Source organism: Onychostoma macrolepis, chromosome 11 (assembly GCF_012432095.1).
Source record: "Onychostoma macrolepis isolate SWU-2019 chromosome 11, ASM1243209v1, whole genome shotgun sequence".
Lineage (NCBI taxonomy): Eukaryota > Metazoa > Chordata > Actinopteri > Cypriniformes > Cyprinidae > Onychostoma > Onychostoma macrolepis.
The window spans coordinates 19955949-19968169 of record NC_081165.1 but is presented as its reverse complement, the minus strand read 5'-3'; the positions used below and the strand labels follow the sequence as shown (position 1 = coordinate 19968169).

The 12221-nt window shown below is 37.5% G+C and overlaps 1 protein-coding gene across 3 annotated transcripts in view; it reads right to left on the bottom strand.

The window, feature by feature from the left end:
- rassf5 (Ras association domain family member 5) overlaps nucleotides 1-12221 on the bottom strand; it is a 42715-nt gene that overhangs the window by 28622 nt on the left and 1872 nt on the right. The window contains exon 1 of one of the 3 annotated variants that reach the window (XM_058790952.1): nucleotides 5793-6162. The exons of the other annotated variants lie outside the window; for them this stretch is intronic. Coding sequence (XP_058646935.1) covers nucleotides 5793-5958 — 166 coding nt within the window. The 5' untranslated portion in view covers nucleotides 5959-6162. Of the gene's footprint in view, nucleotides 1-5792; nucleotides 6163-12221 lie in introns of those variants that run through there. 3 annotated transcript variants of the gene reach the window in all.

The following is a 12221-nucleotide window of genomic DNA, read 5'->3' as shown; positions in this document are numbered from 1 at the left end:
GTGGAACCTATTTGACTGAACCCTGTAATTTAAGCCTAAATTAATGTTTCTAAATTAGAAACAGACACAAAAACTCCAATGAAGAGACACAAACACAGCAGCAGTTTGACTAAAACACACTGGTTCATTCAAATAGCAACAAATGTGCTAAAGTAAAGAACCTTTCTGTAGACTCCCATACAATGACCGCTCTTTATTAGAGGCCTGATGAGTGTGTAGTGTATTATAACACTGTAACGTATAGCTGTATTATATTGAGCAAACTCTAGGCATGTTTATACTTGTTGTAAACTTGTTACATGGATTAAAGTACAAAAAAGCTAGTTTACCATTTTTTATAAACAGTGCACTTTCCATTTGCGCATCTTCAATTTTTATGTATTTAGTTAGTGTTTTTTATTTTATTTTTATTTAGTTAGTGATTTTTTTTTCTTTAAAATTCATTATTGCACTGTTCATATTTTGTGATCCCCCCCCCCCCCCATTTAAGCATGTTTTAATTGAAATTGTTTAAATATTGTCATGATGCAAAATTGGAAACACACTACAACAAAAAATAAGTCATAACAGCAGAAAATGATAAAACTGAATTGATATTAAAATTGCATCAAAAAATGATAAAGTATGAAAAATTTATATTTATTTTAAGATTTGCTGTTAAGTGTTCTTAAACTATAAGTTTTACGGACATGGGCATGCGCAATCTTTAAAATAGTATATGTTACTGATGTGTCTGCATCTGTTACTGTGTCTACATTCCTATTTGCTGATCTATTGATTACTCTGATGTGAGTGAAAGAAGTCAAATCACTTTTTAGACGCTTGTTAGACTGAGTTTATCCACCTAGCAGTGACTAAAATTCCCTTCTCACTCCCCTTCACATCACTACATCCATCTATCCATCCTCTCACAGACACGGTTCATCCCATTTACACCCATACTCATATTCATACAGAGGCTGAAATACATTGTAAACATTCAGAAACTACAAACTTCGAGAGTCTTCCTCTCTTTATTTTTACAACTCTTTCTTTTTCTCTGTTTCTCTTTCAAGCCTCATTTTATTCCCTTCCTCCACAGCTTCCTTGTTTCTTTATTTTCCATGTAGACACCCCCACATTTAGTGTAGTCGCTGGAAAAACACGAGCAACCCAAAACAGAAGAAAAGTCACTGAATGTTGTGAAACGTGTTTCATTCCCCCCCACACCTCCACACCTCCACACTTGTACATACTGTAAAAAAGTACAAACAAATTAAACAAATTATGACATAAAAATTATGATGGAAATAGAATTTGTCAAGAAAAATAAATATATGTTTATGTTAAATATATGTATTTTATTATTATGTTATATATAATAATTTGTAATTTTAATATATATATATTAGGGGTGTCAACGTTAACGCGTTAACGCATGTGATTAATCAAAAAATTTTAACGCGTTAATATTTTTTTAACGCAAATTAATCGCTTGATAAGGTTTGACCCCAACTTCTTCCCGTCATCGCAGCGCGGAAGGTTATCTATCATTGTGTGATGAGGGTACAGCAAACCAGTGTTGCCAGGGTAACGGCACAAGTGGGCTAATTTGAAAATACATTCGCGGGAAAAAATTACAGAGCCGTGGTTTGCGGTTTTTTGGGCTAAAATAGATCCTTTTACTAATGTGTATTATACTTGGAATGTATCCCTGGCAACTTACGAATGGAGAGGCGGTTGCAGCATCACAAACAACGCGAGTTTCAGCCAGAGCACGTTAAGGCTTTTACACAGCAGAAATAAACATGACAACAGCCACAATAGATTATATAAGATAATAAACACACGATTACGATAGATATGGTCTGTATGTGATTTTTTTGGAATGAATGTGTACATCTGAAATGCTAATTTGTGCAGTGATATAAAAGGCTATAAATAGCATATTTTAACAACAGTAAACGACCAAATTCCACGTGTGATCGTAAAAGGAAGTTATTACAAACACTCGATGGTGGTTTGAAGTGAGTTCTGAGTAAAAGTGTACTATTAATCTCTATTAGCTATTACTATTAGCATGATGCTAATGTTAACTCTTATGCACCTACAGAACAGGTCCAATTCTTCTTCATAATGCATTTTGTCATAATACTTCACGTAAGGTCGCAAGAAAATGTTTTGTTGTATTTATTTAGAAATACTTCTGATAATAGTTGGGAAAATGTATACTGAGATTGAAGCGATGTGGCTTGGTAAACGTTTTATTGCCAGTATAAAGGCTGATATTGGCTGAATAAAAACAAAACAATAATGATAAAAGAATAATAAGGGTTATGTCTCATACCTGGCGGAGGTGTGAAAAAGATTCTGTTTCCTTAAACTAGTTTGTCATGCATTTCTTTTTCAACACATTTACAGGTAAATCCTAGTATTTAAAATTTGTGATTAATCATGATTAACACGATTAATTTTTTTAATCGATTGACAGCACTAATATATATATATATATATATATATATATATATATATATATATATAAATAATTTTTATTTTATTTTATTTTTTAATTCAACATGTATCAAAATGTTCTTTTAGTTCCTTGTTCTTATTAGAATACTGCAAGAAAAAAGAAAATATTGTTGATATCCAGGGAGGAATTAACCCACAGTAAAACAATGTCTGGCACTCTTTGTTTATACCCTATTAAAACATAATGAATAGAAATAGCCCCGATCCCATTAATGCTTAGCTTAGGGAAAGTAAGGCCTACGGAGGTGTAATGTATCGACACAGTGAAAATCAGGATGTTTTGTCTTGTGAAGCATGGGAAAAACTTTTAGATGCTAAAGATGCTGAAAGTGCACTAAAATCCAATCTAATGGATTTAATAAGCTGCACTGGTCAGGTCTCTGCGGTCCTGAGCACACGCCACGGACACAGCCTCACATGTACAGATAGCTTATTCACAGAGAATGTCAACTTGAGCCTGACTGCAGAACACTGGGGGTGGGAAATTGTCAATTGAAATTGAAAGCAATTGTGAAGGATGGATCGCTACTGACAAATAACATAAAGAAGTGTGTGCCTAATGTTTACTTTGAACACAGATGCTGACAAAGTCTGAATACAGACAGGTTTGTTTAGGGTCTTATCAGCATTTCACAGCCAAGCTTTCACAATCAAGCGCACATGCAAAGATTCAGTGTCAATTTGAGCTGACGGAATACTTCTATACTTCAGTCACATCTATAGTTATGTTAAGTGTAGACATAATGGCTCATTAGATTAAGGTCTTTTGGCCATGTTCACACTGCAGCTCATTCTGGCCAAGAACAATTTACTTAAAAAGAAAAAAGCAACTGACTAAACTGACTAAGTAAAGGGACCAACCACAGGTTATTTAGTATTTATGTGGTGTTTAGCAGGTTTATATGAAATAGGTTATGCTGCAATTTTAGACTGACAGGAAAAAAATGTAGGTAGAAACTATGAAATACAAAGCATTTTAGTGACGTAATGTGTGTGTGTATGTGTGTATACAGTATATATATATATATATAGAGAGAGAGAGAGAGAGATTTACATAAATTTACATTTACATGCTATAAATGTTTACATTATTACAGCTGATTGATTGTTTTAGGCATTATTTTGGACTATGAGGATTTGTTCACCTCATTCAAATACTCAAACTTCAATAAAATACATTAAAGGGATAGTTCATGAAAATTAAAAATTAAAATCACTCCATGATTTACTCACTCTCAAGCCACACTCGGTGTATAAGACTTTGCTCTTTAAGATGAATACAATCGGAGTTATATTAAAAAGACATTGAATGGGGGGAAGGCCTTCCGAAGCAAAGTGATGTGTCTGTTTATGAAGAATATCCATATTTAAAACTTTTAGCTTAGAGATTATGGTTTATATATTTAAATAAGGATAATCATCTTACACAGACGCAGTGATTCACTTTAGAAGGCCTTTATTAACCCCTGGAGCCGTGTGGAGCACTTTCTTTGATGGATGGATGCACTTTATTCTTCTTCAAAATCTCAACCTCTATTCACAGCCATTATAAAGCTTGGAGAAGCCAGGACATTTTTAATGTAACTCCGATTGTATTCGTCTGAAAGAAGAAAGTCATATACACCTAGGATGGCTTGAGGGTAAGTGAATTTGGGTGAACTGTCCCTTTAAATCCTGCTTGAGAAGTTGGTTATTTACTTCATGACATATAAAATTCACACCGCCCGCTGCTGATTTCTGTCTCACTCAGCGTGTGTCATCCACAGCAGTGTGTCAGTGTGTGCAGGAGCTGATGGCTAACGTCATCATGAAGCAGAAAGGGTGAGAAAAGTGCTGCCGTCATCTCATACACTCGTCAACTCGTCAAGCATTTCCGAGACTAAAAAGGCTCATATTTGCCAAACAGCTTTAGTGCTAATTGGATTGGCCATGACTTAGAAAGTAAAATCTAGTGGGAGTTAAGAGCCAGATGTGACGCCATTATCAGAGCACGCAGTCTGTGGTTCTGCATTGACACTTTAAATGTTACTATAGGCTACATGTCCATGTCAATAAAACAGCACTGTTATGAAAACGTAAGCACACGGGCCATCACCTTCACACGTGAATCAATCTCCACTTTCTTTGAAACTTAGAAAAAGAAGAAGTGTCATCAGTGTAGCTTTCTTTTTATTCAAGTATGATACTAAGTGAATAGAAGGGAAGTTAACTTGCACTAAAGCAGATCACTTTTTATTCATTAGGCTGGTGTACTGTATCACAGTCGACGTCTACTCAAAGAAGCATTCCGGTCTAGATCAATGGGAAATTCAATTTCAACTCCCTTGGCTTCTGATCAAAACGTCATTTTGCCAAAAACAGCACTGAGATCAAATTCATCCACTGATGCCTGCGCGTCTACCTTGAAATAGAGACGATGATACATGATACAATGATACATTGGGTCAATTGGATTCCACAAACACAACGTAACATAGACAAACTTACTAATATTAATAAGTGGTGCTTTGTAGGGGAAGCCAATACTCCAAGTATTAAACTTCAGTACTTATATCAATGTGCTACAGACAAGAATGATACCTCAAACTGGGTGGTTTGTTATTCTGTTACTTTGTAAGCAACATCCAAGAAATCACCAAGAACACCCTAAATATCACCCCAAATCCCCCAAAAACCTCTAGAAGAGATCACTCAGAAATCTTAGGCATCTACATAGCAACATGTTTCCAACCATTTAAAACAGTGAAGCAGCTGCTAAACACACTTTCAATCACCCACCACACTTGAGCAAATTTTGTTTAGAAAATGTAAACTTAGGATCAGGAAAATCTGGTATTGAAACAGTGGCTCTAGCACAACAAAGAATTATCCTGACTCCATGCATATGCATGATTACATTGCACTCTGTCTGCCTGGTTTACTGGCACGTTCCAGAACCACAGAAGCTTTTAGTGGCTGAGTTACAGATCAATGTCTATTCAACACATGAATGGACAACAATAGATACAACATGAGAGAGAAAAGGAAACCCAGAGGGAAAGAAAGAGACAGAGAGAGCAGGAAAGGAGAACGAGAACATGATGCGGCAACAAGAACAGAACAAGGCTATTTAAGGAATGTGAAAGCCACTGCGGAGCTCAGTGACTGAAGCCTAATTGGACAGGTCTAGTCACAGAGGATGCAAGCACATTAAGGTCGAGTCTCACATTGACTTACTAACCCAAACCCCATTCTATCTCAGCCCCCGTCCACATATTTCTCACCTCTCGGACTCAAGTTACCTGATAACATGAGTGTCCCGCTACTGCTGGACCGCCGCAACATGCGGAGGCCCTCGGACCAGGAGCGGGACTTGGGCAGGCGGCGGAAGAAGCGTCCCAGGCGCTTGGAGACCTGTCCGAAGCAGGCGCTGGCCACCGCCTCCTCCGTCCTCATCTCCGGCAGCATGACCGCCGCTATCTGCGGCCTGTGGCGGCCATGACCCCAGTGCCACCACTGCGTCCCACTCCAGGTGCCGGTCCGTGAGCGGCCTCCGTCCCGGTTGGGGCTGGGCGCCTGCGGCTCCGTTGCGTTGCGATGTGGGCTCCCTGCGCCAGTCGCTCCTGTGTGTCCACCATCGCAGGGCTGCGCTCGGTTTTGTGTTGTGCACTGAACGCCCCCCCTCCTCCCTGCCTTTCTGCCACCCTGCACCCCTACCCTCTGACACAATCGCCCCCTCCGCTGACTGGTGGTACTCTCTCTCTCCTGTTCTTGTCTCTCTGCGTCCGTGCTCCTGTTTTTCTCACGCAGTGCAGAACTTGTACCAGCTCAGACTGCACCCACTCATCCTGCTCTCTGCAGCATGTTTTTCACTGAATCCTTAAAGGCACAGCCGCACTGCTCTCCTGCCTCCTACTCTCTTTTTCCTCTCCCTCCCTGTCCTTCTCCCTCCATCTCGATCGATCCGTCAATCTCTCTCTTCCTCCCTCTATGCCTCTCTCCTGTCACTCTGCGCCATCATGCCACTTCTTGTGTGAGAATACAGTCCCACGCTTGGAGAAACCTGTTGTCCTGAAGGACGTCTCAAGTTCTGAACACATTAGCCCTCCACTCCACACCTTCCTCATTCCCTCTCGTGTATATCTATAAATAAAGAGAATTCGGAGCAGTGTCTTGCTCCATTTCTCTCAACAACAACCATTACAGCATCAATGAAGGTTTACCTACAACTTGATAACCTCAATAAATCACCTTGCCCTCATGTGCACATTTTTCAATTCAGACATTCAGATGTTAGATTTTCCAGAAATTAATGCATATTAGTGATCTAATACCTCATATTCCAAATTAGAGATTCAGAGGTTTGGTTATGCCAAATTAAATTCATATGAATTAACTAATACCTAAATAATGCACCTTATATTTCAAATTTAGAGATTCCAAACTTTGATGATGCATAAATAAAAGCATATAAATCATCACCAAGCTCATTAATGCACCTTATATTCAAATTCAGAGGTTGGATTATCCAAAAATAAATGCATTTTAATGGCATAATAGCTCACAAATGCACCTCATATTTCAATTTCAATATAAAAAGGTTTGGTTATCCTAAAATAAAGCATATTATTGATTAAGGCTAATATCAAAAAGCCCATTAATGCACCTCATATTCAAATGTAGAGGTTTAGAGTTTGGATTTTCCCAAAATACATTCTGAATGATCTAATAGCTCAATAATGCACCTTGTATTTCAATTTAGAGGTTTGGTTATCATAAAATATAGCATATTATTTATCTAATATATCAACAAGTCTATTAATGCATCTCATATTCCAATTTAGAGATTCAGTGGTTAGACTATCCAAAAATAAATGTATTTTAATGATATAATAGCTCATAAATGCACCTCATATTCCAATTCATAGATTCAGTGGTTTGGTTATTCCAATATAAATTCATATGAATTAGCTAATAAATGCATATATAAAAGCATATTGTATACACTGTATAATGAATAGATCCAATACCTCAATAATGCATCTCATATTCCAATTTATAGATGTTTATATAGAATTTATAGATTTATATATTCATAAAATATAGCATATTATTGATCTAATATATCAACAAGTTTATTAATGCACCACATATTCCAATTCAGAGATTCAGAGGTTTTATTATTGTAAAGGTTTAATGAGCTAATGCTTGAATAATACACCTCAATACATCTCATCTGCATCATGAATTAAACTGATTTACATTTATAAAGCAAAACTTGCCCCATTTAACCAAATAATACCCCAGTGTTTAGCCAAAACCTATAGAACAAATAGCAAGAAATGCATATTTTGCTTTTGACTTCTGTTGACTATTATAAATGGGGTGGCATCTAATAGATCCTGCTGTCCTCACCCCAGGTTTCCCAAAAGAGAGAGTGAGTCTGAGAGAGATAGAGGCAGAGAGAAGTAGCCAAGGGCAGCCTAATTATAGCCTGAGATAACTCCCAATGGTTCTGTCATACTTTTGCGTACTCACTCCTCCTGTTCAGCAATAACTGCCCCGTACACCCCATCACAGACCTCATTAACACATCTTTACTTCACACACGCATGAAACACAGCCCACTCTACACCTCCAACTCAAACTGACTGCCTGATTCTAATATCAAACCAATGAAGCCTTCATGCACTAGCTGCCTATCACAGTACTCAAACAGGAAGTGATGATTTAACAGGCCCAGTCCATCTGTTGCTTGAGGTGAATGTAGTATTGAAAAAGTAGACAAAGCTTCTGCTGTTTAACCGTGTGTTTCAACAAGGATAACTCTGTGCACACATAACCACTAAAACATCTACAACATGAATAACACGTTTTCAATGGGTTTTTGTGGTGCACCCAGTCAAACTTGTGCCAGGGATTTGATTTAGTTTGCAAAATTGAGAATTGGGGAAGCAGCCAACTTGATTTACAAGTTGCATCTTGTTTAACTGAAAAAAAAAAAAAAAAAAACAGAGTACATGAAATGTAAAAGCTATAAATGTTTCCATTTCAGTTGAAAGAATAGACAGCCAAGTATAACGCAGACATCTCATATTTCTAGTATAAATGCTAATATTTAAGAACTTTTCTTTTTTTTACGTTTACGGCTGAATCCAGAGCTTCCAGAGGTCAGAAAGTAAACAACACATTACATCTATCCAGCAGCATCCCTTTACCTCATCGAGGCCAAAAAGAAAACATTCCTCTTTCTAGTATTACAGTGTGTCTGAAACTTTTAATTAAAAATCAATCCGATGTCTGACTGGCATCCATAAGCTATAATCCATCTGCAATATGGCTAAAAACTGTTTTACTCCAGCATGGATTAAACTCAAAAGCAGACAGGCAGCGTCCCTCCATTGCAAATGGATATGTGCTGAATTGGGTGGGGGAGGTTGCCAAAAACCCAGCCAGATTAGACAAATAAAGCCAGACTGAAGGAGAGGGAGAGAGCAGGTAAGACTGATGCTTTGAGACAGGCCCATGCAGTGAGGGAACGCTTTTTAAGACACTCAGTAACTCTGAGTCACACTAGCAGAGAGGTGGAGGCTACCTGAGGAGAACTCACTCATTCTCCTTAACTAAACCTTGAAACCTTGTTTAAACCTGCAGTGACTCAGCCTAGCACTTATCCGTCATATAAAGGGAATATAATTCAGAAACTGAACTTTATAATGGTAGTACTAAACACAATGGAGCATGCCTTTTACAATCCGTTTAGCAATGCATTTGGGCAATCGAAGACTAATAAGAGGTTTCAGGTTTTGACAGTGTATGTTGACTGAGCAAGAAAGAGCTGCCGTAGAGGAACATTTTATTGTTCAAAGGATATTCTTTTATTATTTATTTATTCTCAGGAGATTTCATAGAGATGCCAGATATGTTTCTCATAAAAATTCCTTGAATTTTAAATGGGACTATTGTTTATATATGATAAGAGGACATACTGGGAAAAAAGCTAAAAAATGTAGTGACATCTAATTTAAGTGATTCTATCCAAAAAGGAATGCAGATTGGTCCAAAATGATTAAACAACATGCAATTAAAAAAACATGTTACACCACCAAAACAAAACTTAAATGTTAAATCTGATAGAAATAGCTCCCTTAGCAACAATTGTCACTACTTTTTATAGTGTATATAAATAATAATAAAAATAATATGTACTGAATACCACAGATCAAATAATCTGGGGAGAATCTGACGAGAAATGTTTGAAGTCATATTTAAATGTAACTTATTGTATATTTTTGTATTTTGGTTTCTTGGCGAATGAGTGAAGGGCAAGACTCTGACACTATTCAGAGACTATTAAAGGGACAGTTTATCCAATAATAACTTTCTTTTTCTGAAGAACAGTATAAATTCTTTTTTTTCCATCAAGGAAAACATCTGAGAATCAGGTGACTTTAGAAAAAGTCTCCATTTGTTCTCTTATGAATTGCATTGTTATCTAAGAGAAACGATTGATTTATTAAAGAGACCTCATTTATGATTTTTCATTCCTTTGGGAGAGAGTATGAGCACAAAGGAACTGTTTATAGGCGAACGTAACCACTGATGTTCTCTGACTGCCTCTTTCATTCAGTGTGTATAATTACGGGCTGGGTGCACTAAAATGGTGATCTGTAGTAGTCAAGATGCTCCATCTTTAGCCCGTCTGCACCACCGCAACCTCTTAAATACACCATTTCCCAGCATGCTCCAAGACACTTGTAAACAAAAAAAGCAACAATTACAAACTACAATGTTGTGCTTTACCCATGAGTGACTTCTGGTCATGTGCAATAACTCTGCTAGGGGCATCTCAACATACTAGAGAAAAGAAACCAGTGCTTATGGTGAAGGCATATCAGGACATGCTCTTGGAATGCTACATAAAACCCCCATGAACTGAAAATGGCAAAATTTAGAACTTGGAAATCCCCAGTGTATCCCATTCTGATTCTTAGTGACAAACCACAACAAAACTACCAGGACAAATTACATCCAACCCTGACATTTACAATAAAGGTTGAGGAGAAAGAGGAACACATGTTTAAAACTCCTGCGGTTTCAATGAAAATAGTGGAACTCTATGATAAGGAGCTTCTGCAAACACACATTCATGGCTCAGTAAGGGAAAGATACAAGATTCTGCTTGACTGGCTATACTGTTCCTTTAAGTACAATTCTGTTATCATTTACACACCCTCATGTTGTTCCAAACCTGTGTGACTTTCTTATGCAAAACACAAAAGAAGATTATTTTGAAGAACGTTTCAACAATTTTAATCAATACAATGGACCCAGGCTATTATTGTATGGTCAAAAAATACTAGAAAGAAAGGCATTTTATTTTTAGGTCTCCTATGCCTGTAAAGGGACTATTTATAAAGAAAAATAATAAAGAAAGGACTAAGGGAGGGTTAAGGAGACGCCCAAATTTGACTTTTCACTGCACTAGAAGGACAGAACAGTCATTGGGGTTAATGTATAATCCTAGAATCATCCCCAACTTCTAAATGACACACTCCATAAACCCCTGCAATTTCGCTGTCTGCCTCTTATGAAGCCGTTCACTGCAGTACCTTTTCCAAAAGAGAACTGCTGACACACTGCTAACTCAGCAACGCTTTACACATGCACACACACAGACACGAGCAAACAGATGCACCATGTGCACACACACAAAACTAAACACACAGGTTGAACCTTATGTTATCAGGGTGCATTGGGGTAAACTCATTCATTTCAGATCACAGTAGGACATTCTAGCACTGTATGAATTTAATCTCTCAAATAGACTGTGTTGGCGGACCTTTTTTTTTTTTTTAAAGCTATAACGTCATTCTATAACGTCATTCTATTCCACAACATTCACAGATCGATTTCTGTATCTGTAAGCAAAAATTAAATGGAATTTGATTTTGGTTCTCTTTTACAAACCTGTCCAAGTAAGCTTTATTTATAACAGAAGGTTTTGTTATACCAGCCCTTTAAAAGCAAGTGTATTAGCTGAAATGCATAATGGGACAGTGGAGTGCAGCAACAGCAATACCAGAGCAGAGGCAAAGCATGCAAGGAGAGGGAGCGAGTACCTCTAAACGATTAAGAAAAATCCAAAATGATTCAAACAGGGTAACTGGATCCCACTTCAGATTCTTACTTTATTTATTTAAAAGACAAGTGTACCTCACTCAAATGCTTCAAATGTTTCTTATTCCTATCTCCAGACAATCAGAGACCTCTGTGGGTAACCGTACTTAGGAATCCCCAGGGATCTGGAGGGGGTCGTCAGATATCCCTCTTCCCCTTCATATACAACTAATCAAACATGACAAATAATGAAACTGAAAAACAAACAATGACCTCTGCTGGGAACTTCCCCCTCATCCTCCGTAAACCCTCCACATGTATCAGCATGCTTCATCTTGATTAAACATACACTACTGGAAGTACCTTTAACACTGGAGCCGCACAAACAACCCCTTCAGCAGAACAAAACAAACACTTGTGTACTTTATAAACACGTATGTACATGGACATTCCGCAAACTATCTCTCTTCTATCAACTCCTTTTTCTTTCTTTTCTAGCCATCTCATGGTTTTGGTTTTAAAAGCATGCTGAACAGTTTTTTGAAGCGATTTTTCCCTCTTCCTCACAATTTAAACACTTATCAACCTTAGAGAGTCTTTTACGTATGCTG